Source organism: Gekko japonicus, unplaced genomic scaffold, assembly GCF_001447785.1.
Source record: "Gekko japonicus isolate JY-2015 unplaced genomic scaffold, Gekko_japonicus_V1.1 scaffold2923, whole genome shotgun sequence".
NCBI lineage: Eukaryota > Metazoa > Chordata > Lepidosauria > Squamata > Gekkonidae > Gekko > Gekko japonicus.
This window is the reverse complement of record NW_015173763.1, coordinates 149,858-174,227: the sequence shown is the minus strand read 5'-3', so window position 1 is coordinate 174,227 and position 24,370 is coordinate 149,858. Positions and strand designations below refer to the sequence as shown.

The window sequence follows — 24,370 nt, the reverse complement described above, 5'->3', positions numbered from 1 at the left end:
CTTCAGCTGTTCAGTGATATGGTTTTTGAAAATGTTTATTTCATGGTCCAACAACTTCATTAAACAAGACAAAACCTCTTTACAAAATGCATGCTTTGCCCTTTTGCTCTCATCAGAGAAACCAAGGCAGAAGATTTCTGTATGTCGCTGGGTGTTTGGCCAAGATGATTTTCATAATAATGTCTTGTATTCTTGAGCCACATGCACAGTCTGGCTAGCCTATATTTACACTGGAACATAAATTTAATGTAGGTCACCTTCATTGCCCCACATGTAAATTTGGTAGTAAAGCATGCATAGATATCACTTATAAAAAGTATTTGGATATGTCACAAAGTCTGCAATTCCTTGCTTATCATCTCTTCCAACCATTGTTTTCCTGTCCTTCACTTTATCCTCACAACAACAACATTGTGAAGTAAGTAAGAGTGAAATGATATGACTGTTTCAAATCCACCCAACCTACTTCCATGGCTGAGGTGGGATTCCATCATGGGTCTCCTATATCCTTGCCAGATTCTCGTAGGACTACCCCACATAGGCTCGGATAGATCAGAGAGGTTCTTAAACACCCTTTGTATTGTAAAGGAAGGAATGTGTTCCATCCTCTCTATCTGTGCTGTGCTGTTTGTGCTGCCTGCACTTTCCTGGCTTCTCATGAGTAAACCTTTGCTTCCATTGCAAATAGAAGGATAGGTAAAGGTATAGGTTCCCTTGCCTGAAAGCCAGTCGAATCCGACTCTAGGGTTGCGGTGCTCATCTCTGTTTCAAAGCCGAAGAGCCAGCGCTGTCCGAAGACGTTTCCGTGGTCATGTGGCCAGCATGACTAAACCCCGAGGTGCACGGAACGCTGTTACCTTCCCACCGAAGTGGTACCTATTTATCTACTTGCAATTTCTTGCTTTCGAACTGCTAGGTTGGCAGGAGCTGGAACTGGAGATGGGAGCTCACTCCATCATGCGGCACACTCGGGTCTCGAACTGCTGACCTACTGACCTTCCACAGCCTGCAGTTCAGCGTCTTAACCACTTGAGCCACCGCAGCTCCTAGAAGAAGGATATTGTGTAGCTAATCTGTGCCAGGATCATCCAATTCCCTTCATTTTTGGCACTGCATTTCCTGCTATCATCCTGAAGCTGCTCACCAGTTTTGAAGTAAACTCTTTGAACAATTCCACTATAAACATTCAAGTACAATTTATATGAGAAAACACAGACATTTAAATTCTTTATATTTTTCTCCTAATCAAGTGTTCTCTCTTGTTCATCTCAGGCTTCAGCAAAATCATATAGCATTTGGGAAAGAAGATGCAAGCCAGCAAGCCACCTGCAGATGCTGAGATGGAGAAGATCTCAACAGCTACTGTGGATTTTCCTTTGGTGCCAAGGTAGGTTGGAACAAAGGACATCCAAACACTGCAGAAGACCAGCATGCTGAATGTGATAAACTTGGCTTCATTGAAATTGTCAGGTAACTTCCTGGCAAGGAAAGCTATCATGAAACTGACCATGGCCAGGAAGCCCATATAGCCCAGGACACAGTAAAACATGGTAGTTGATGCTTCATTACATTCTAGTATCATTTCTTCATTCTTTGAGTGCATGTCAATATCTGGAAATGGAGGAGAGGTTGCCAGCCACACAGCACAAATGCCTGCTTGGATAAGGGAGCAGGAAAGAACGAGAGAGTTGGCCAACCTCTTCCCCACCCATTTCTTTATTCTGCTTCCTGGCCTGGTAGCTAAAAAAGCCAAAACCACTGTGATAGTTTTGGCCAACACACAAGAAATGGCCCCTGAGAAGAGGATGCCAAAAACAGTTTGTCGGAGGAGACAAGTCTCCTTCCCAGGTTGACCAATAAATAGTAATGCAGAAAGAAAACAAAGCAGGAGAAATATCAGAAGAGCATAGGTGATGTTCTGGTTGTTGGCTTTGACTATGGGTGTGTCACAATGTTCCACAAAGGTTGCTAGAACAGATACTGTGACCAAAGAAAAAGAAAGACTGATGATGACTAAGGAGATGCCTAAAGGTTCTTCATAGGACAGGAAGGTTATGACCTTGGGAATGCACTGAGTTTGATTTGCACTGGAATAGAATTCCAGACTGCATGTGACACAGTCATCCATATCTGTAAAGCAGAGAAGAGACACAGTTTCAGTTGATTCTCACATTCCATAACAATTACTACATCTAGCAATGTGACAATATCTGTCACATTGCAAACAGTGAGTTTAGGCTGGAGTCAATCAGTTTAGGATTGGATTATAAGACATGAAACAGTCATATGAGATTAAAGATTAAAGAGATTAAAAGAAAAGGCCTGGAAGGTGGGGGGAAATAATCATGGGACCATTGTTTTCTGTGATGCACTACTGGAAGACTTTTTGAGGTTTTTTATTTTAAAAAATCAATAACTTGGTTGCCGTAGCACAATACAGTATACTGATTTTAAAAAAACAACAACAAGCAAACCAAAAAGCCCTTTAGTGATACAATGAGGCAGCAGTTCAGAGAAATGGTAGCTGATGGACTGAACTGCAAAGAAAAATGTCATGTGAATGCTCTTACACCAATGTGCATTCATTTTCATTCACAGCTCCAATAAATGCAAAACTGAGAATTCTTGCTGTGCAGATGCAAGAAAATATCTTAACTGAGGAGCATAATGGAATTTCCAGATAGTATCTATCAACATAGCAATGCATTGGCTCTCATGTTGGTATAGTTTTCTTTTGATTAAAGTAAATTTACCAATTTACCAATTTACCAATAGTAAATTGGTTGGTTTACATGTGAATGAAACTAACCCACTTGCATACTGAGTAGGGATTTCTACGTAACTGGGTATCCTTCATGAATACAGAAAAACGTTAAGTATGTAAATTAATCGAAAGGAAAATAGGGAAAAACCAACTTCAAAATATGCCTTGATGAGACGTGAAAATATTTGAAAAGCATGTGCTAAAGCAGCTGAGAGGACTTTGTGTGTGTGTGTGTTTGGAGAGTGAAATTGTTCCACCGGAAACAGAAATGAATTTGAAATATATGAAAACCAGTCTAAATGTGATGTAAATATGATTTACTTTCATTAATTTAAGGCCTCCAAAGAACTCAGATAATATAATTCACCCTCACAAATCCATCATTCTGAGGATTCTGCTGATTGGCTACTAATATGCTGTAAAATCCCTGCTTGAACAAACCAAAGGTCCTTCTAATACAGCATACAAGTGTTTCCAGGAAGTCCACAAGAAGGGCATGAAGGCAACAGCCCCCCAGCTGTATGCCCCTAGCAGCAGGCATTGAGAAGCATCCTGCCATAGAACATGGAGGCTTACTTGGACATCCTGTCCCATAGTCTAATAAATATAGACCTATCATATACCCAGTCCCTTTTCCTTCCTTTTTTTAGATTTAACAGCCATAATCTATTCATATACAGTTTTTAAAAAGAAAAAAAGTGAGGAAAAGTGACAGAAGAGTCAGTTCCCTCTTGACACAGGCATTTAGATCCTTTATGTTTTTCTCCTAATGAAGTGTTCTCTCTGGTTCAGCTCAGGCTTCAGCAACATCATATAGCATTTGGGAAAGAAGATGCAAGCCAGCAAGCCACCTGCAGATGCTAAGACGGAGAAGATCTCGAGTGAGGAAAAGTGAGGGGAAAGTCTGTTCCCCCTTGACAGTATAAAGAGAAAAACTGCCACATCTCTCACGCAGTTCACCATCTACTTAACATAAGAACATAACCCAGAGTCCCTATCTATACCTTGTGGCTAATAGCCACCGATGGACCTCTGCTCCATATGCTTATCTAGTTCCCTTTTGAAGCCGTCCATGCTTGTAGCACCCACCACTTCCTGTGGCAGTGAATTTACTTGACAGTAAATAGAGCAGTGCCCGCTTCTGAGGAAGTGTTGTTGGCTGTTTTATCCAAGGAGTAATGAATCCCTATATGTACACCTGGTTTAAAGAGATGAATTCCCTTTCCCCAGGGTTTCCTGGAGAAAGGGATTGGTATTAAATCAGTCTTAATGTGCAGTATAGATAATACCCTTCGTTCCCAGGAATACTGAAATTATTCCCCCCCCCTCAATCCTGTCTGTGTTTTATATTGTGGAAGAAGAAAAAAATAGATTCATTATCCCACTCTCTTCTTTTTGGCTCTGAAGCCCAAGTTTACACTTCAGCATCCAACCCTCATATTTTCAGCTGCCAACCTCTAGGTGGTGCCAGACCACAGAGATAGGTTCATCTGTAAAAAATATGGCTGCTTTGGAGGGTGGAGTCTATGGCATTATAACCCGCATTATAACCCACATCCCACCCTCCCTAGACTCCAACCCCAAAATCTTGGACAGGCTGGAGTTGGCAACAGTTTGCACATTGGAAATAACATAAATATTTAGTCAGCTCATCAGATTAATGAAAAATCCTCTGTAAATACATTGTTTTCTCCCAGACTCTATTTCGAATGAAGCAAAGGTAGTTTTGCCAACATCCAGATCGGGCCTGGGGATCTCCTTACTCATCTCCAAACAACAGAGATCAGATCCCCTGGATAAAAAAGGCAGTTCTGGAGGGTGGACTTTATGGTATTATACCCCACTGAAGTCCTTCTCTCCTCGAACTTCCCACTCCCCACAGGAAAGTCATTGGCCGTGGCAATTGTTGGCTGCCTCCTGCAGACCAACCAATAACAATTAAGAGATTTAAGCAACTTTGCACTTACACCAGGCTCTGCTGTCTCATATCCAGAGATTAGTTGATTTCCCTTGGGCCAAGCAGGATTTTTTTTCGGCCTCCTTCAAACTGGCTCAGAATGTGGTCTTCTTTCACCTTCTCCACATTATTCTGTTGAGTTGTGGTGCTGTCAGGCCTGATCTTTTGACCGTTTAAGCCGTGACTAGCTTAATTTAGAAATGTGCTCATAACAGGTATCCTGATTTGTGCAGGAAGCTGGCATCATATTTCTCATTACAAAACATCTCTTACCCTTCTGACTGGAAACCTTTCCTTCAGGGCATGGAATGCAGTCATAGCAGCAAAATGTCTCCCCCTCTCTCCTTTGTTTGCTAAATCCTGGATGGCAGTTGTCAGAACAAAAAGAAGTGGGCAATACCTGATCCACAATGAAAAGCAAGACAATGTTACTTTGAGAATCCAGACAGCAGTTTGTATTCAGAAGTGTGCTGGCACTTTCCTAAGTACAACAGCCAATATTCTTGGTGTTGAAATATGCAAGGTCTATAGTGTAGCCTTATGAAGAAGATCTCAAGATCATCCTATAGGGGTACATCTGAAGGACTTGTAATTAGCATAGCTAGACTAGGGACTTCCCACTTTTTCAAATTGTGTCCTTGCTGTCTCCTGATTGGCTCTTCTGGAGACTTCCAGCTCCTGAAGAGCTTCCTTTTTGTTGTTGTTGTACTTCCTTCAGCAGTTAGGTTAGAGCGTTAAGTCTCTTTCTTTCTTCTGTGTTCTATAATAGTTTGTTCTTCTATATATATAAAAGAAAGTCCCCTCACCATAAAATTAACGCCCAGGCCAAACTGCTGGACCTAGAGACACCAAATTCGGGAAGAGCACTCCTACCTTCGTGTAGGTGCTCACTAAGAAGGGATTTTTAGAAATTCAACCCCTAAGTGGGTCAAAGGGGGTAATATGTGCTCCCCCCATTGATTTCTATGCGGCTGCCAGGCAACTACCTCCCTGCACCCCCCACTCTCTGATTGGTCAGCTGCAGAGCTCAGTGTTCTGAGGTTAAAAAACAGTTATAGGGGACTGCAGAGAGCTAATGACAGTTGAGGAAATCAGGAGTGGCCAACAATCACCTGTGAGGTGAAGCAAAGCTGCTGGCCCAGCCTCTCTGATGGCTTCCAACACACTCCCCCCAACTCCTACACCTAACAAGTGGTTGTCTGTCAGGTGCAGCCTCACCTCCACAGTGGCTTTGAATACTCCTCCCCCTCCCCCTCCTACACTGGACGGGCAGCTGCCTGTCAGGTGTAAGAGAGGAGATGGGATAGCTTCCAACACACTCCCCCCACCTCCTACACCTAAGAGGTGGTTGTCTGTCAGGTGCAGCAGTGGTTGCAGAGTGCTTAAAGCCATGAGGGAGCCCGCCCTAGCAGTAATGCCTTAGTGATCCTGCCGGCCCTGCCTCCACAGTGGCTTCTAATATTCCTCCCCCTCCTACACTGGACAGGCAGCTGCCTGTCAGGTGTAGGAGAAGAGGTGGGATGCTTACAGCCACCAGTGAGGTTTGCTCAGCAGGATTGCCTTAGCACTGCTGCTGGCCCAGCCTCCTTGATGCCTTTACATACAATCCCCCCCAACACCAGACAGACCGGTGTCTGTCAGGTGTAAGAGCAGGGCCAGGGTATGAATGTTTATGGGGAGATAGTAAAGGACATTTCTAGGAGCCATTTCGATGCATACCTCCCTCATGAACCTGAAGAAATGTCCACCACATCACCACTCCCTCACACCAACTCCCCCTCACACCTCTCACCTCTTACTTCCCCCAAGAAAGCTCCTGGCAAACGTCAAGCCTTGTCAGGCAAGGCGGGATAGAAATTGAAATAAATAAATAAATAAATACGCCAATGCTACATGGAGGAGGCAACCTAGGAATGCGGCAAAGACATTTGCACATAGTACTCCTGCAATGCACTGAGCTGCACAGGCCAAGTACCAGCAAGATCACCCTGAGGTGCTCAGAACAACACAGCCTCCATATGAGCAAAACAGTCCAAGAACACAAGTAGAGAGGCCATCACTTTCGTGGAAGGCAGCAGGAGTTGACTTAACAGACGACTGCTTCTTAAATAGACAGTTCTATGTGGCCTGCTCCAGAGTGAGCTCACCAAGCAGCCTGGTGATCCTAGCACCTGAGGGCAGAACCACCAATGTGGTCTAGAGACGAGGTCCTTCAGTAGAGAGAGGAAAAGTGTGTATGTCTCATTTCTTACACTACAATCTTCTCCATTAGAATTCCTACAACAAATGTGCTATGCTACTGACTATGTATCAGGTAGCCCTGTCATGGTGTTGGAATGTGGAGGAGGCATCTCCCTCTCCACGCCAGCTCATCCTGTCTAGCTTTTCACTGCTTATCTCTGCCCTGACCTTGTTATCACAGCTGCAGAATTACCCAGCCTGGGAATCTTAACAGTTTGGGTGTGCAACCGCTTGCTTGTCTGCATACACGAAATGTAATCATTGGCTTTAGCTTATGGAGGGGGGACATTTGATTTTACTATAACTCAGTGGTCATCATATTGCAGGTCAATCCTGACACAAGCTGTATACTTGTTCTTAGTAATGGACTATCATTAAACACTTATCTTATTAAGAAGCCTTGGTGTGTGGTGTGAGGTGTGTGGTGTGATCGTGCTAAGGAACCTGACAAAGTGTCAGGATTGACCTGCAATATGATGCCATCATCCCTGAACATCATAGCCCATAGCACTATTACCTTAAGAGATATTTACCAGACATTTTGTGAACTTCAGAACAGTGGGCTGGATCCAGCGAACTTTGACACTAATGGCAAATGGAGGAAAGAGTCTTCTTTGGTCAACACAAATGTTGCTAAGTGGGGTTGCCAAGCAGTGCCTCACCAGCCACATAATGACATCACCGGCTATGCAATGATATCACTTCCACCCCCCGGCAACCAGAATTTTTGTCAGTGTTTCACTGGGTGGTGTTGTGAATGCTCTGCCATTTTGCCAAAATGCCAGAGCATCCTTGGCATCCCTAGGTGATATGCTGACATCATTTTCTGGTTCACACGGGATGACCTCAGAGTATCAGGATGTTGCTGTCATTCCCTACTGCTTCCCACCCCAGTGAATAGCAGCCCAGGTGCTGAGGATCATGGGATGAGACCTACATGAATAAAAGCCATATGTGACAGAGTCTTTAATAAAGAGGGGAGCTAGGCAAAATATAAGACAAAAAAGCTGGTCTGACCATTCGATTTAGCATGTTTATTTTGCTTTGCTCTCCCTGTTTTTATCTGATATGACTGCATGGTATGGTAACTTTCAGAAGTGTCCCTTCTATTTTCTTTGCCTAGACAAAAATGAACAGCTCAGCAACTCAACCTATTGCATCTTCCTCAAACCAAAATGTCAGTTTTCAAAGGGGCTCAGGTGCAAAGAAGTTATGTGTTCTTGTGTTCTGTTCAACACAGTACCAGCTGGCATTATAGACCTTTGGCAAAGACATATAGCGGCCCATTTTAAACAAGACCCTCTGCAAGTGAAAGGTCTCTGGGGTAAATGCTTTTGCTTATGTCATGGTTAAGTCAGGTTTTACTTGGGAAGAGCACCTGAGGAAAGGTAAGTTTGAGAAGGTTTCCTCAAAATTTAATTTCCAAGTTCCAAATTTCACTGTATTGATACCCCACCCTCAGGGGAATTAAGCTATGTGGGATGGATCCAGCTTTTTTACTCAGTCTTCACCAATTCCCATCCTTACTGTACCCCCCCCCGGCTTTTCCTGATGCAGATCCTGTGATTCCTGGCACAGTGTGGTCAAAAGGATTGTCAAAAGAGGACCCTTCCTCTTTTGTTTTTAATCAGAGGAAAAACTTATTGAATCCCATTTTTAAATGGCAACAGTACAGTCTAACATGCATTAATATGGCACATCTACTTTGTCCCTCAGTACTCATTCAAACTGAAAAGATTTTCCTACCTAACCACATTGGAAGCCCACCTGGTGAAAACTGTTGTGCCACGTGATGGCATCTTCATTAATGGAGAGGGCTAGGTGTGCAGCTGCCTTGGGATCTAGCCTCCCAACTTTCACCCTACGAAAGGATTGGTTTGGGAAAGTGACCCAGTTGATAATGTCATATACAGTTACTAATTCTCCATTGGGATCAAAGAAAATCATCTCCCCAGCATTGTTGTTAAACATGACACTTCGCAGAAAGGAGTGGAGCTAAATTAACAAAGAAAACACAAACATGTCATAAAATTCAAAGGGAGTAGCTGTTTATGTCTAAGTTCTGCAGGATAATTCTGGCTTCTAAGTGAAGAATCACTTAAAAGACAGATAGCAAATTGTTTGGAATGGTGCAGGTTCAGATCAGAAAACCAATCTCATTAGAGAAGCCTTGTATATCTATACCAAGGGACTTGGGTGTTTCATTTAAAAGACAGATAGCAAATTGTTTGGAATGCTGCAGAACCAATCTCATTAGAGAAGCCATGTATATCTATACCAAGGGACTCGGGTGTTTCATGCTGTTCTTTTCTTTTTCCTGGTTCTATTCTTTCTTTCCATTTTTATGGAAATCCAGATAAGGAGGCAGAAAAGAACTGCAGGGATAGAAATAAGGAATCAGTAGTGATTCCCTAGGAGTCTAGCGTTGGGAAAGGGCTACTTATCTATTAAACTGTCATGTCTTTTACATGTTTATCCACTGCTGGCCTTCAAGGACCCTAACATGGCACATGTGGTTCTCTCCTCCTCTATTTTATCCTCACAGTGACCCAGTAGATTAGACTGAGAGATAGATTGTCCCCTGGTAACTCCATAATTTAGTGGGGATCTGAATCCTAGTCTGCCCCATCCTAATCCAGTATTCCAACCACTATGGCACACTAACTGTAATGGCATACTCCATAATTGCACAAATCTCTTGATGTAGAATGAAGCTGTTTTTCCCCTGAGACTTGCTGTAGAATTTTTAGGGTGGTGTGATAATAATCTTGGAACACATGGCCCTTTTATCTCCCTTTTCCTACCTCTGTCCACTTCCCTCTTTGTCATAAACTTGCTGAGTTATGAGAATAAGAGATAGAAAAGCCAAGAGGGAACAGGAGCAAAAAAAAAAAAAGCTATTTCGCTCTCTCTCTTTCTGCAATATATTCTTCTAAATCAGAATCTGCTTTACCAGTACAAACTTTAGGACAGGAATAAATATAAATACTAGCAGCAGCAGCAACAAACCTCCCTTACACATTCAAGAGTCCACAATGCCAATGCAAGGAAAAATGTGAAGTAGAAAATGAGCATACTGTTATTTCACTATTATTAAATTCATGGAAGAGGTGAGCTTTTTTTCCTTTTTGGTGGCTTGGAGATTCTATCACAATATATGGAACCTATGCCCATCTACCTTTTAAAAAATTCAGCTGCAGTTGATCATTTTGAATTCTTACTCTAGGTCAGAGATTGAGGCTATAGATGGAATGTTCTCCCATAGAAAATACCAAGAAAAGATTACAAAGACTTCTCTTGGGGTGATTCAGAAAAGCGGAATAATGGGTCAGATGGTAGGTCACTTATCTTACAGGCCACACCCAGAAGTAAACAAGTCAGTTTCTAGTCAGTTTTGAGAGGAAGGGACTGTGTGAAAAGTTTATGGAGAGAGAGTTTGTTGTAGAGATGGGGCCCTATATTTGTACCTACAGAAATGCTTATCTCCTACACTCATTACCTTGAAATATTACCTGCCATGGCTGTTGTTCCAGAGGTTTATGTCTCTTTCCACTCATCATTCTGTGTTTGTAAGATGCATACATGTCATGCAAAGCATGTGCCACTGCAAAGACAGCATTGTAGATACTGTAGCTGTGGCCAGTCATGCTCATTTCAAAAACATCTCCAGGAAGGTTATCCAGCTTCTCCTCCCCTGTACAGTTTTCCTCAAACTTCTTCCCTAACAGTGAGTCAGAAAACTGGCACAAGAATACTTGTTCCCAGAAGTCCTGGAGGAAGCCATCATCCTTTGTCCAGATAGGACTTCTGCTCTGAAGAAACTGTTGGAATCCTAATAGTTCATTTGTATGAATTGTGAGGGAGAGAGCGCCATGGAAGACTTGTTGATCCCAACTCCTTTGAAAAAAATAGGACGTGAAATCCATCTGGGCAGTCATAATCCACACTTTACCTTTTGCATCTGTTATATAAGCCATATGTGATAGATGCATCCAACATCTAAGTTTTGCTATGGACTCTGTATCTCCAAAACAGACCAGTACATTGGTTTCACTGGTCATAATAATTTCATATATTATCCACCCTTTTACTAAGATATCAGCAATGTGTAGATTAAGATATGTTACTTGAGGGATCTTCTCTATGAAAGCAATGCAGATGCCACTCAGGGAAAACTCTGGAATCAGGGTCCTCACAAACCTTTCTCCATTATCATCATCCACAGCAATTATTCCAACCCACGTCCACTTAAAATGCAGAAGCAACTGAATAATCCCCATGTACTGATGGGCTTCATTGGGGACCATCTGGTAGAAGGAAAGGCCTGGCATTGTATGATGCATCACTGGAGTGGGACCATAAGAGAGCTAAAAGTAGTTAACATTTGGGAGGAGAAGGAGGTGATGAAACAGAATAATAAGGTTTATGGAAAAACGATGACAATGTTTTCATTTGCTTGTAATATGAAGAGCAATTCTGCAACTAGATTAGAGGGACTGTATCTTAATGGCAAGAATCTGGGATGGATCCAGCCAGCTTTCTTCACTCTGTGTCACCCAATTATCCCCCTTATTGCATTCCACATGGCATTGTCTATATGTGTTCTATGAATCTAAGACCTTTGAGATAGTCAAAGAGGACATCTCCTCTTTTTTCACCAATGGAAAAGTTGATTGGACTGGACACAACTCACTTTCGTTTTCTTCATAGAAAATGTTGGTACGCTTTTCACAACTACGATACTGTGAATGAAAGACTGTTTAAAGTTTCACTATGGTAACTTGACATCAGTTTTCTGTATTACACATCTCTAAGTGTCGTTCTCTGGTAAAGTTCTTTAACATTCACATTATTTATCAGTTCACACACATTCACACGAACACACATATTAGGGCCAAATGTCACAGAGGTGGCAACTTGTATCTTGCCTATACTACATGAGATCAGCAACAGCAACTTATATCTATCTATATTTCTATCATATTTTTTCTACCCCTCCTTCAAGGAGCACAAAATGGCATACCTAGCTTTCTCTTCCTCTTTTTCATTTTCCCAATAAACCTTTGTGTTAGGTTTGTCTGAGAGAGAGTGACTGGCCCAAATTATCTTCATACTGAGTTGGGTTTAAGCCCAGTCCTAGTGTGGTGCTACTTATCACCACATCCTGGTTCTCAGAACTGAATACTTTTACAAGCCAGAACAAAAATCCTTCATATCAAAATTGCAGAAAGCATTCTAGATAAACCCTGACATATACAGTTAGTTTGCCATGTGTTGGGATTTTGTTGTTGTTTTTGTTCAGAAGATCATTCAGTGATGTGAGCCCCTGACTCGAATCTAATGAACTAAAGTCCGGGACAAGTTTGCCATCTCCATAAGAACTGAACTGTAGTGGCTTTCTGTGTTATTCAGCCGATATAAATATAGGTGTGTGCATGTATGTTGGCTTTGCTAAACTAACCACAGCTTGCTCACAGTAACGTAACATCAGCTTTTTCTTGATCTCATCTTTGCTATGGCCTTAAGCCTGCTTTTAGACAGATGGATGAATACAAGCTTCCTTTAAAAATGATCTTCACAAAGAGGAAAATGAAGGATACTTCATGCAGTGAACTAGAACCAGATATATATTTAAAATATGGCATGTACCAATTTCTCCACAAAAAGTGTTCTATTGACTGTATCTTTTCCCAATATGTTCATGCTGGGTACACATATATCTAGTAGCCACAATCAATTGCAGTGTCCTACTTCAAGTCGATCCTTTAAAAATGTATACCTTATGCTTTTGTACAATATACAATACAAATCATTATACATTATATGATGGAAACAGAGATATGCTAAAAGTTTAATATGTACCTATAATAGCTTAATGAAGCTAAAGTCCAGTGGCATCTTAAAGACTATTGAGATTTATTCAGCATGAAAGCTTTTGTGGGTCAGAATTCAATTTATCAGATGCCTCTGATGAACTGGGCTCTGACTCACATACATTTATGCCGGAATAAATATAAAGATCCCCTCAACTTCTGTTTTATTTTCTCGTACTAGCATATGGCACATCTCTTAAACAAAATAACAAAACAGTATTTTCTATTTGTTGGACTGTTCAGGATGGACTGGTTTACTTCTGTGCGCACATAGTTTGAGAAAATTATTATATAATGCTATATTTCTATCTAGTATCATCATAATCATAGTATTCATATGAGGATATGTGCATGCACACGCACAAAGGAGGGCAAGGGTACCCTAAAACAGGAAGTGCCAGCCCTGTGAAATAGTTTACACACACATATTTTATTCTTGATCATTATAAAATCCAACAATATAATCCATGAACGCTCCCTCTAAATGGTGGGATCTTGTGAACAAAAATTCTATTTCATGAGCCACTGGCATTAAAGTTGTGAGTGAGCGATTTGGCTACTGCATAAATTAGTTTGCTCAGGAGCCATCCTTCCTGAGCGAAGACAAGAATGTGTGAGCCAGAGGATAAAAAAAATGTGAGCTAGCTCACACTAACTCAGCTTAGAGGGAACACTGCCATAATACCAAAGGCTGGATCCTAACGTGCCATTCTATCAGCACAACAACAATTCCTCTGATGGAATGGCCTTTCCATTTGGACAAGAGGGAAAGGGTTTTTTTTTTGCTGATTCTTCCCTTGTGCTACAAAGTGCCCCTTACACTGACCTACACAGTCCACTGAGCTGCAGCAGCACAAGTTTGGGGAGAACCAAAAGGGAGAGAAAGAAGCCTTCCTTAAGTATGACTGCTCTTGTGCTGCTTGAGATCCAAATCCATGTCTGGAAAATAGCACCTAATGTCACCTCAAAAGAGATACTTCTCAATGGTCCCTAAAAACATGCATTTAAGTTGTGAATCCTCAAGGATAAAGGAATGAAGTGAATCTCTGCATGTCTAAGCCCACGCTTTGTCTCACCTTCACAAGAACAAAAGGTGTCCTTACAGCTCTGATGATACACTTATACATACAAGTCACTACTTGAAATTGCGGTCATCTGTATGTAAACTCTTTGGTACTGTAGTTAAATTCCATTTAGAAATTAAACTGAATGACTAGTTCTGCAAATTGACATGAGAACATGGACTGAAACACAATGGGAATTCTCTTACTTTGGCATCTATGGGTGCTTGTGCGAATACATTTATAGAGAAGAAACGTATCCCTGAGTTACTAACAATTGCTATGGTTTGATTCTCATATCCTGGATATGACTTTCAAGTATCTCTTATACTACATCCCAGTCTTCAGAGCACAAAATTACTTCATAAACTCCCATCCCGCTTCACAAATACACACTACCTGTGGAATATTGTAGATGCTTAGCATGGTTGCTATGTGGAGGGAGATTTCAGGTTCAAGTCCCCCAATGACTGCTATCAGATTGTTGTGGCTGTTATGCCTGTAGTTGGGGATAAATCTGTTCTTTGTGGACAGAAGTTCCATTGTTGCATGGTATGTCTGTCTTGCATTGTAATAGCTGTCATAGATGTTGAAGCCCAGAGTGATGTTGGGTAAGATCTCGTGATTTCCATTGATCTCTGTCACAGCAAACACCAAGGCCATGATATGCTGATAATTCTTAGTCAGTACACTACAATGAGAGTTATAGAAATATAGAATATAGAAATATTCAACCCTAAGTAAAATTTTTGACATGATACTGTGCTCCAGAAGGTGTCCCTCCTTCAAAACACAACAATCACTATACCATCTCACTAAGTTTGGGTTCAGTTAGATATTTAATATTGTAAAGCTGTTTTAAAATCCTACTACATAGAAACTTGCAGAAAATGTGGTGCATGTCCAATAGCTTCAAAAAAAAAAAAACTCAAAAGAAAGTGAAGCACCTTCTAAATTGGAAATAAGGTCTCCGTCTGTTCCTTCGAGAAATATAATATTGAAATATATTGGAGATTGGTTCCGGCTGGAATTCTAGACAATCCATAGAACTGGTAGAAGGAGAAGGAGAAGAGGAAGAGGAGGAGGAGGAGGAGGAGGAGGAGGAAGAAGAAGAAGAAGAAGAAGAAGAAGAAGAAGAAGAAGAAGAAGAAGAAGAAGAAGAAGAACCTTACAAGGGAATGCTATATGATGTGAAATTGGGCTGATCCTTGAAGGACATCATTTCTGAAGGGACATAAATACGAAAACCAATTGACCCAATCATGGCATCTCCTTCTTGGTAATACTTGTGAAATATAGGGACTGGATCACTGATTGTGCACATAGCATTATGTGTCTTGCAAAGGGTGAGCGGGAGCAGCATTGGCAACATTGCCTCTAATAGCAACATACTGGATGGTCCTTCTCCGACCCTCTGTTTATGTAGGACTACAGTCATTAGATTTAAAAAAAATATCTAAATAGCACTTCTATCTCTTGCCCCTATGCCAGTATCTGAACTGAATATGGTAAATTCATAGCAAATTTTATACTCTACATTATCAGTTTTGGAAATAGCCTATTGATTCCCTTGTGGATTTCAATGAGCAGTAGGATTAATCATAGGTATTCCGATAATTACAAAGCAAACTGTCTGCTCCTCCAGGTAGTTTTCTGTGACACATCTGAAGAAAACATATTTGTTATAATTTCATCACAAATCTTTTATCTGGGTCAGTGAGGGAGTGCTCCAGATAATAGTCTGTATCATCTCCAGTAGGGGTCAGTCACCAGAGGCTGCCATGACTTCCAGGTGCACACACAGTCCACACAAGTACTCTCCTTTAAATATTAACTTTGCAACAATGATGTACCATGTTTTGAAGACTGATAGCTCAATACCCTCATGTAGTTTAACCACCTTCCTCTTAAGTAAACAATCCTGGATTAAGGATTGTTTCATGAAATATAGTGTCACTATATTATAATGAGTACAAACAATGAAAAGATGCAGAGCATAATGTTAGTAACATTACAAAATATGCAATAAGTTTGTGACCAAAATAAATAAAATAAAAATCTCTTTGCAGTGTATTGACTTAGAATGACCAGCACATCCTGGCCTTTGCATTTGCTGTAAAAGGGATCAATGAAAATCCCCAGATCTTGTCCAATGTCACTCTGGGATTCCATATTTATTACAGCTGCGTGGAGTCAAAGTGGACCTTTCTTGCTGCAATGCAACTTATTTTCCCAAGAAACAGATTTCCCCACAACTACAAGAGTCCCATTCAGGATAACCTGATTCCATTTATTGAACCTTTATTCAGAAGCCTCCCAAACGACACCAGAAATTTTGGGCACCTACAAGTTTCCATGGGTAGGCTAGCTATGGCATATGGAATTTTTTAAAATATTCACATGTACTTTTCCTGTCCACTTTCTGGTGTGCTGACACACAATCAGGCAGAATTTATGTTCATACAGTATTTGAGTGAAGAACAACTCCAGAGAAAATATTTCCTGACTGTAGTTTTAGCTTTTATTAGATTTTTATCCTGTGTTCCCCCCCCCCTAAAAAAATGGGGTTTAGGACAGCACCAGACTGAGAATATCTCATGAAGTGCGAAATCAAAATTGAAACTTTGCTTTTGGTGTAGTGGTTAAGTGAGCGGACTCTAATCTGGGAGAACCGGGTTTGATTCCCCACTCCTCCACTTGCAGTGGCTGGATGACCTTGGGCAAGCCATAGTTCTGGCACAGCTGTTCTTGAAAAAGAGAAGAAGAGAAGAAGAAGAGATTGGATTTATACCCCACCCTTCACTTGGAGTCTCAGAGCGGCTTACAAACTCCTCTCCCTTCCCCTCCCCACAACAGACACCCTGTGAGGTGGGTGGGGCTGAGAGAACTCTGGCACAAACTGCTCTTTTTCAAGGGCAGCTGTGCCAAAGCTTGCGACTGACCCAAGGTCACATCAGCAGGTGCAAGTGGAGGAGTGGGGAATCAAACCCGGTTCTCCCAGATTAGAGTCCGCGCACTTAACCACTACACCAAACTACACAGTTTCTGTCAGAGGTCTCTCAGCCCCACCTACCTCACAGGGTGTCTGTTGAGGGGAGGGGAAGGGAAAGGAATTTGTAAGCCGCTCTGAGACTCCTTTGGGTAGTGAAGGGCGGGGTCAGGGTATAAATCCAATCTCTTCCTCCTCCTCATTCTCCTTCTTCTTTTCCTTCTCCTCCTTCTTCTTCTTTGAATTTACACAGAGCCAGCACTAGAGTCAACATACACTCTGCCAAAGTAACTTAGAGCAACTTTTATAAATGATGGATCCCATCCTTTTAGTAACCTCTTTGTGGTATGAACCAGGTGACTCAGCTGAATGGCATGGCTCTGCTTGCTTGCTGCTGCTACTTTTGTTGTTGTTGGATCCTCCTTATTCTTCTGAACTGAAAAGCTTCAAACGACTTAAAACCTGTAGAGGGGGGGGGGGGGGGGTCATGATCATTTTTCTTGCTGTTTCTGCACCTTTCCCAGCTTGTCCATTATCATTTTCAGGGATAATTAGGAGGGTTTTTTTTAAAAAAAACCTCATCTAATATTGCACTTAATATTTAATTACATTAAACCTAATTTACTATTTTAGGTATTCTTTTGGAGAACCCATTGCCTTTTCAAGGCACTGGAAGCTTATAAGAGCTTTTAATGGGAGACTGAAGAGGAGACTTTCCAAATTCAGGCTCTGGTCGCACTGGAGGCTTGGCACGGTCTGGTGGTGCCTCTATTTGTGGCATGGGAAGGGGTGACCAGACAACACACCCTGAAGCAGCCTCACTGTGCACTCACCCCATGGTCGACTCTTCAGATTATTGCTGTGGAACAGGAGTCGGTGCTTAGGTGGCTTCTTTTTTTAAATGCGCCTTTCACATATGTGCATAGCCACTTATTTGAAGCACCACTCCATTTTGGCAGCTGGCTACTTCCCCCTCTGAATAAACTCATCTTTTCAATTAATCCCTTCCCCACCCTGTATGTTGCAAAGCTGTAGGCAGAGGAACTAGCATGAAAAAAACAAAGAAGGTTTTTCAGCTTGCTCTTCCTTCCCTTCTTGCCTCAGAGGACAGCTGTAAGCTTGTTGTGCATGAAGATGTGGTTATCCACACATCACTAATTGACTAAAACAACAACAACAAGGACTGAAAAGAAAACAGAGCAATCAGACTTTCCGATCGGGTTGAGCTTGTATCAAGGGAGTTCAGGCATCCAGAAATATGGGGTGAAAGCATTGACATCCATAAACACCGGACTTCCCCTGGTGCCTAATTACTCTGCTTCCAAAATGGGGAAGAATAGGGTGGCAACAACTGGGGCATGGAAGGCAAATGTTGCTGTCTGCTCATGCTCTTTAAGTCTGCAAAGGTACTGCAATGATATTGGCACAAACTGCTCATGTGACCTCAGCCTCAGATTGCCCCCATTCCCATGATTCATCATGGAGTTCCATTTGTCTTTCATATCCTTTCCCAACATAGAAAAGGTTAATGCCAGTAATTTCCAAACTCCCACCCCAATTTGTCTCAAAATTGCTTTTGTTTTACTTCTTTCCAGCTCTCTGGAATGAAGGCTAATTTTAACTAATAAAAGCCTTTTGTCTTGTTTTTTTAAAAAAACTGCATAATATTATTACAGTGTAGTTCTTACAGTATCAAACTAGGATCTGGGATGCCCAGGCTCCAATCCTCAATCTGACATGGAAGTTTGCTTGGTGAACTTGGGGCAGTCATGTCTCAGTCTAAGCGTGATTCTGCATTGGTTTTTCCCTCCATTGTTTTATGAAACCCACATTGGAACAGAAATTCCCCTCTGCATTGCATGCTGCTTTCACTTTCTTTGATCATCAGATTTTATGGTACCCTCTACACTGCATGCCATGTTCACTTTCTTTGTTCATCGGATTTTATGGTACCCTTTCTTTGATCATCGGGTTTTATGGCACCCTATGCATAGATTTATGGCCGTTCGGGGGTAACTTTGCAGTCAGTACAGTGTTGCCCTGAGGTATTTGAATGTGATTTTGAGCTGCACCTTTTCCTCCCAGCTGAGAAAATGTGAAACAAATGCTAGATGTAGTTACCTCATAGGGTACCTCATAAGTTACCTCATAGGGTTACATAGATGAAATAGAGAAGGAAGAATGCTTTTGTAAACCACTTGACTCCCCATTGGGAAGAAAACTAGTGTATAAGTATCCAAGTAAATAATACTCTGACCCTAGAACAAGGTTTTAATTGTCCGTGCCTAAAAAGAACACGATAAAGATGTTGTGTATACATGTCAATAAAAGCTGTCACTTGCACCCTTCAAAAATTCTTATAAATGACATATCTGTTTTTGGTGGGATGGGGCTGTATGACTAGCCACTTGGGGGTTGGTTGGGGGGGCTGTAGGTGACATTAAAAGTTTACAAATAATAATTGTGATTCACGGTGTGTAGAAGCTGAGAGAGAAACAGCTGCATTTGTTGTGATGTACATGAAGATGATTGTCAGATCCTCCTTTGGTTGCTCTGGAAATTTCATTTTAAGTACAGTTGGTGAGCAGTCAGCCTCATCCTAAATTCCTGACAGTGGTAGGATATCCATGCTGGGCATGCCCCTGAATGAAACACTAGTTGCTGATCAGTATCCTATGGTGAAACCACGGGGGAGGGGGGGAGAAATAGCAAATAGTTTAGTTATGAATTGAGCTAACATCCTTTGAAAAGCTAATATGTACAAGAAGTAGCATATCAGGTTTAATATCAGAAATGTATGCAATTTTAACTAAAGGGCTTTCAGGATCTAACTTTGATTATAATAATAAACGACAAAATCATATGTATAGACAGCAGTGTCTGATAAAAACTGGCAGCTATGTTTTTCTTAATTCTGTGCCTCAGCCATTAGTGTCAGTCTAAAACAAAGTTACTTATAAGATCATATACAACTAGTTCTTGAACTTCACATATACCACACTGATGAAAATGTGTGCTGGAAGTGTGAGTCTAAAAGAGATGGATTCAGGCATTCATGATGGAGTCTTCATGAAGAGGGGTTTTTGGGGGGTGGGGGAAGAAAGGTACTAGGATAGATGCAAATGATGCATTTGTGCTGTGTGACTAACTTTCTCCACCTTTCCAAATACTGGCATGCATCTAATGATTCAAGAAAGTATACTGGGATGTAATGAGGTGTCCCCCACCAAGTTTTACTGTGGTTTGGCCTACATAGGTTTCCTGGCCATTGCCAGCTTTACTGTGGCTTTCCTTGCCAGGAAGTTACCTGACAGTTTCAATGAAGCCAAGTTTCAGCCTGTTGGCATTTTCCATTGTTTTGTTGTCCTTTGTTCCAAACTACGTGAGCCCCGAAGAAAAGTACATGGTGGCTAAGGAGATAATTTATAGAAGAGGAGGAGGAGGAGGAGATTGGATTTATAACTCGCCCTTCACTCAAAGGCTCAGAGTGGCTTACAAACTCCTTCCCCTTCCCCTCCCCACAACAGACACCCTGTGAGGTAGGTGGAACTGAGAGAGCCCTTTCAAGGACAGCTCTTATCAGAACTGTGGCTTGCCCAAGGTCATCCAGCCAGGTACAAGTGGGGGAGTGGGGAATCAAACCCGGTTTTCCCATATTAGAGTCCGTGCACTTAACCACTTCACCAAACTGGGCTTTTTGGTTGCATTTTTGGGCCCAGATTTTACATCATTATGCTGATCTGAACAGCATGGAACAATTAATAAAAACACCTTGAAGAAGTTCCATATCCTTTCTCAGTAAGGGCTCTCATTAGTACTTCTTCCCTTCCAAGTTTCTTCCATCTGAAACATTTTTTGGTGATGGGATCAGTTTGTATCAACAGCTGCATAATATTAGAAAAGAGTAAGAGTCCAGTAGCACCTAAAAGACTAACAAAATTTGTAGAAGGATATGAGCCTTCATGAGTCACTGCTTCCTTCTTAAGATACAGCTAGAATGTGAATCCATATGTCCTATATATTGGAAAGTGGAGTGATTTCAGATACTGAATGACATTAGCAGGCAAATGATAATAGCAGGTGTGATTAGATTAGGTGTAATATGCAGAGGGGTAGTAGGCATGGAGAAATCAGCTTTGGTAATGAGACAGGAAACCTAGGTCTTGATTTGGTCCAGGTGGATGTATTGTCTTGAGCTTTGTTATCAGTTGCAATTCAGCAGTCTCACTTTCTAAACTCCCTTTGAAATTACTTTGTAAGAGAACTGCTATTCTTAGGTCAGAAACTGAATGTCCTGGAAGGTTAAAATGACCCCCAACTGGTTTTTAAATGCTGTGGTTTCAAATATCTGACTTATGTCCATTAATTCTTTGTCAAAGGGACTGGCCTGTTTGTCCAGTGTAGAGGATGGAAGGGCATAAATCACATTAGAGGATGTGCAGGAGTATGAGCCTGAGAAGGTATGGCTGATATTGTTGGGTCGACTGATAGTATTGGTAGGATCTATATTAGAGCAAAGTTGGCATCTTGGTTTGTTGCAGGTCTTGGTATTAGATTCCATGTTATTGTTAAGCAGTTTATCATTGCATATGAGAAGTTGTTTTATGTTAGTAGGCTGTCTATAAACAAGAAAAGACCACCCCACCCAGTGCCTGAGTGAGGGAAGTGTCACTATCCAGCATGGCTTGTAGGTCATTAATAATGTATTGGACTGAGTTGTGAGCTGTAGGTGATCCTTGTGTGAGTACACACACAACTTTTCCAAAACACTTTTTGTACTTACAAATAATATTTGCAATTCAAAGTGAGTAGCTGCTGAGAATGAAACAGTTGGAATCATAGTGATTGACAAGAAGATGATGGTTGCATCCCCCCCCCCTTGGAAGCCTACAGTTTTATTTTCAACACAGTTGTGAACCTTCAAGCAGCCAATAAAAGTGATATTCAGGATGGATAAAAGGAAATACTACTTTACACAATGAGTGATTAAAATGTGGAATTTGCTGCCTTAGGATTTAGTGAGGTCTACAGCTATAGTCAACATTAAAAAGGGATTAGATGGATGTTAGCATGACTGCTCTGAGTTATTATTTAATATTGGGGATTTATGATATCATAAAATAGTAATCGGCAATAGGAAGCAACCAGTGTATACAGAGGTCCCACCTCTCCAGAGATACCAGTAACAGACACGGAGGCTGAAGTCAAATTAAAATGTCTTTACTGTAGTCTTTGTCACATTCAAACAATACACAAGCACGCACAAAATTGTACAGAGCTAAGAAAATTGGAGAGATTGGATAGCACTTTCGCATTAGCAAGGTGATTGTTGGTGGGCAATAATTACCTGATCCGATGATGATGAAGCTTCCAAATGAAAAATTAAGGGAACTATAAGAAAATGGGGATTTAAACTAAGAAAATGGGAAACGTGACTGAACCGGCAGACACACGTGGAAAGACTCTGGCTGCAGTCCGAGAGCCTTGGGGTAAGGGGAGTGGCAAGGTAGCTGAAGATAAGAGTCAGCGAGTATAGGGGTCGTGGAGGGGGTGTAGAGAGAGTAGAGCGGGCGTGTTGCTGTGTACCCTCTTTTATGGGGTGGTCTTAAGGGGGAGGTCTTAGCTAGTCACCTTCCTTGGGGTGTCATCAGAGGGAGGGCTTGCTGGACACCTCCTTTGGGACAACCCCTTGTGGTTCGTTCCAAACAGTCATGTAGGCAATAGATGAAAGGGGTTTAGGTTGGGCAATATTAGATGCTATTTAAGCTGGAAGCAGAGACACCTGGCTATCAGCTATGCCACCATGGGGGTGGGGAGGTTTGGTTGTCTTCTAAAAGCATTAGCCTTTAGAAGGGTGGAGGGTGGCTAATTGGCCAGGGCAGTGGGGGGTGCATACAAATACCCTATATCCTATTATGCCCATGGGCAGCCGTCATTCTTAACAGTGCCTATGTTAATGCATCTATAGCTCTTCAATAAAGTATTACCTTTCCTGAAAAGTGTGTACTACGTTGTTGGCTGTGGGTTCTGACACTGGCCTGGCATGATGAGTCATCGGCTAGAGTTGATTGCTCCCTTTGTCTCAAGTCTGCAAAACCAGTTCTTCCAGGTGGACAGGAGAGCCAATTCCTTTGTCAAGGGAAGGCTCTGTGTGTGGGGGATGTGCCAGCATGATAGAAACAGAGTCACTTAATGGCATTGTGAGTCGTTGGTTTTAAACAGCCATGGCAAATGGCTGCTGGTGTAGTGCTTGGTGTGTGTGTATAACCATATCTGGAACAGGGCAACCTTGAAGACCATTGGCACAACATCTCAGGCTTCTGCTGGCGCATGTCTGGCATCTCAATCTGGTCACTTGGCATCATAGTCCTTTTACACGCATTATGCACAGTTCATAGTTCATAGAAGAGCAAAAAGCTCCTTGCTGGCTAACAATGGATTAATGGAAGATAGGTCTATCAGTGACTATTAGTCATAGTGACTAAAGAATTTCCACATTCAGAGGCAGTAAACCTCTGAATCCTAGTTCCAGGAGGCAACACCAGGAGGAAGGCTTTGACCTCTGTACTCTGTTGTTGGTTCTCCAGAGGAACTACTTGGCCAGTGTGTGAGACAAGATGCTGAACTAAATGAACAACTGTTCTGAGCTTATGTTCTTAAGGGTAGTTGTAGTTTTAATGTATGTTAAAATTTTAGGTGTTTTTATAGCATTGTTTATTATCTGTGTTGTCCATATTGCATTGTTAATTGCATTGTACATATTATAGTTTTATTGCTGTGTTTTCTAAATTTGTAAGCCTTTTTTATTATATATATTTTTAACTTTGTAATCCACCTGGAGAGCCAGCAAGAAGCACACAAGTACATCTGATTTCTTATAATAGCTCTGGGATGAGGTTGTGAATGAGGATATCATTCACATGTGATCACATGTTTATGGTTCTTGGAGTACAGTTGGTCCCAGATCTTAGTAATGTGAGGATATGAAATCCATGGAAGGAGCTATAACCTTCCAGAGTATGGGGGGGGGATGTGTACCAGAAGGATGGTTGAGAGGTACAGCTAGAAATTCATTAGCAAGATCTTTTAGCAGCAGCTTCCCACAGGAACTGCGGGAAGGCAGCTCAGATGAAAGCTTTTGTACTTCCTGTAAGTAAGAGATCTTTCGAACTCAGACACTTCTCTAATTGTAATGCTGCATGAGTTATCTGGTGAAGGGAGCTTATACCCTGGAAATGTTGTGGTCTTTAAGCCGCCACTGGACTGAAATATTGCTCTTCTACTGCATACCAGAGCAGCTACCCAGCTGAACCTATCTGCATGGGTAAAATCAAAAACAGTCCTGAAGGAGCTTGGGTTTTCCTTTTTGTTTGTTTGTTTGTTTTGCAGTAACACCATAAACCCACAATTCCCTTTAAAAAAATGAGAAACCTTATACAAAGCTGTTCATTCTTTGTGACAGCAATAAATCACTTTTCCAAGAAG

At 41.6% G+C, this 24,370-nt stretch overlaps 1 protein-coding gene across 1 annotated transcript; it reads right to left on the bottom strand.

Annotated features, from left to right (window-relative positions):
• Nucleotides 1-1,228: 1,228 nt before the first annotated feature.
• Nucleotides 1,229-15,220, bottom strand: LOC107120750 (vomeronasal type-2 receptor 26-like). The gene is made up of 6 exons (XM_015423521.1): nt 15,069-15,220; nt 14,296-14,587; nt 10,475-11,329; nt 8,730-8,957; nt 4,995-5,121; nt 1,229-2,130 (listed from the first exon to the last, which is right to left on the bottom strand). Exons 1-6 carry the CDS (start codon nt 15,218-15,220, stop codon nt 1,229-1,231), a joined length of 2,556 nt encoding a protein of 851 aa, XP_015279007.1.
• Nucleotides 15,221-24,370: the final 9,150 nt, after the last annotated feature.

Bases quoted from the DNA above. Each gene is read 5' to 3' on its own strand.
- LOC107120750 (XM_015423521.1), bottom strand. From the start codon at position 15,220: ATGTGCACAATCAGTGATCCAGTCCCTATATTTCACAAGTATTACCAA. The intron at 14,588-15,068 runs GTAAGGTTCTTC...CTCTCATTGTAG, and splicing joins ACATCATATAGCATTCCCTT to TGTACTGACTAAGAATTATC. The intron at 11,330-14,295 runs GTAGTGTGTATT...AACTACTTTTAG, and splicing joins GCATCTACAATATTCCACAG to CTCTCTTATGGTCCCACTCC.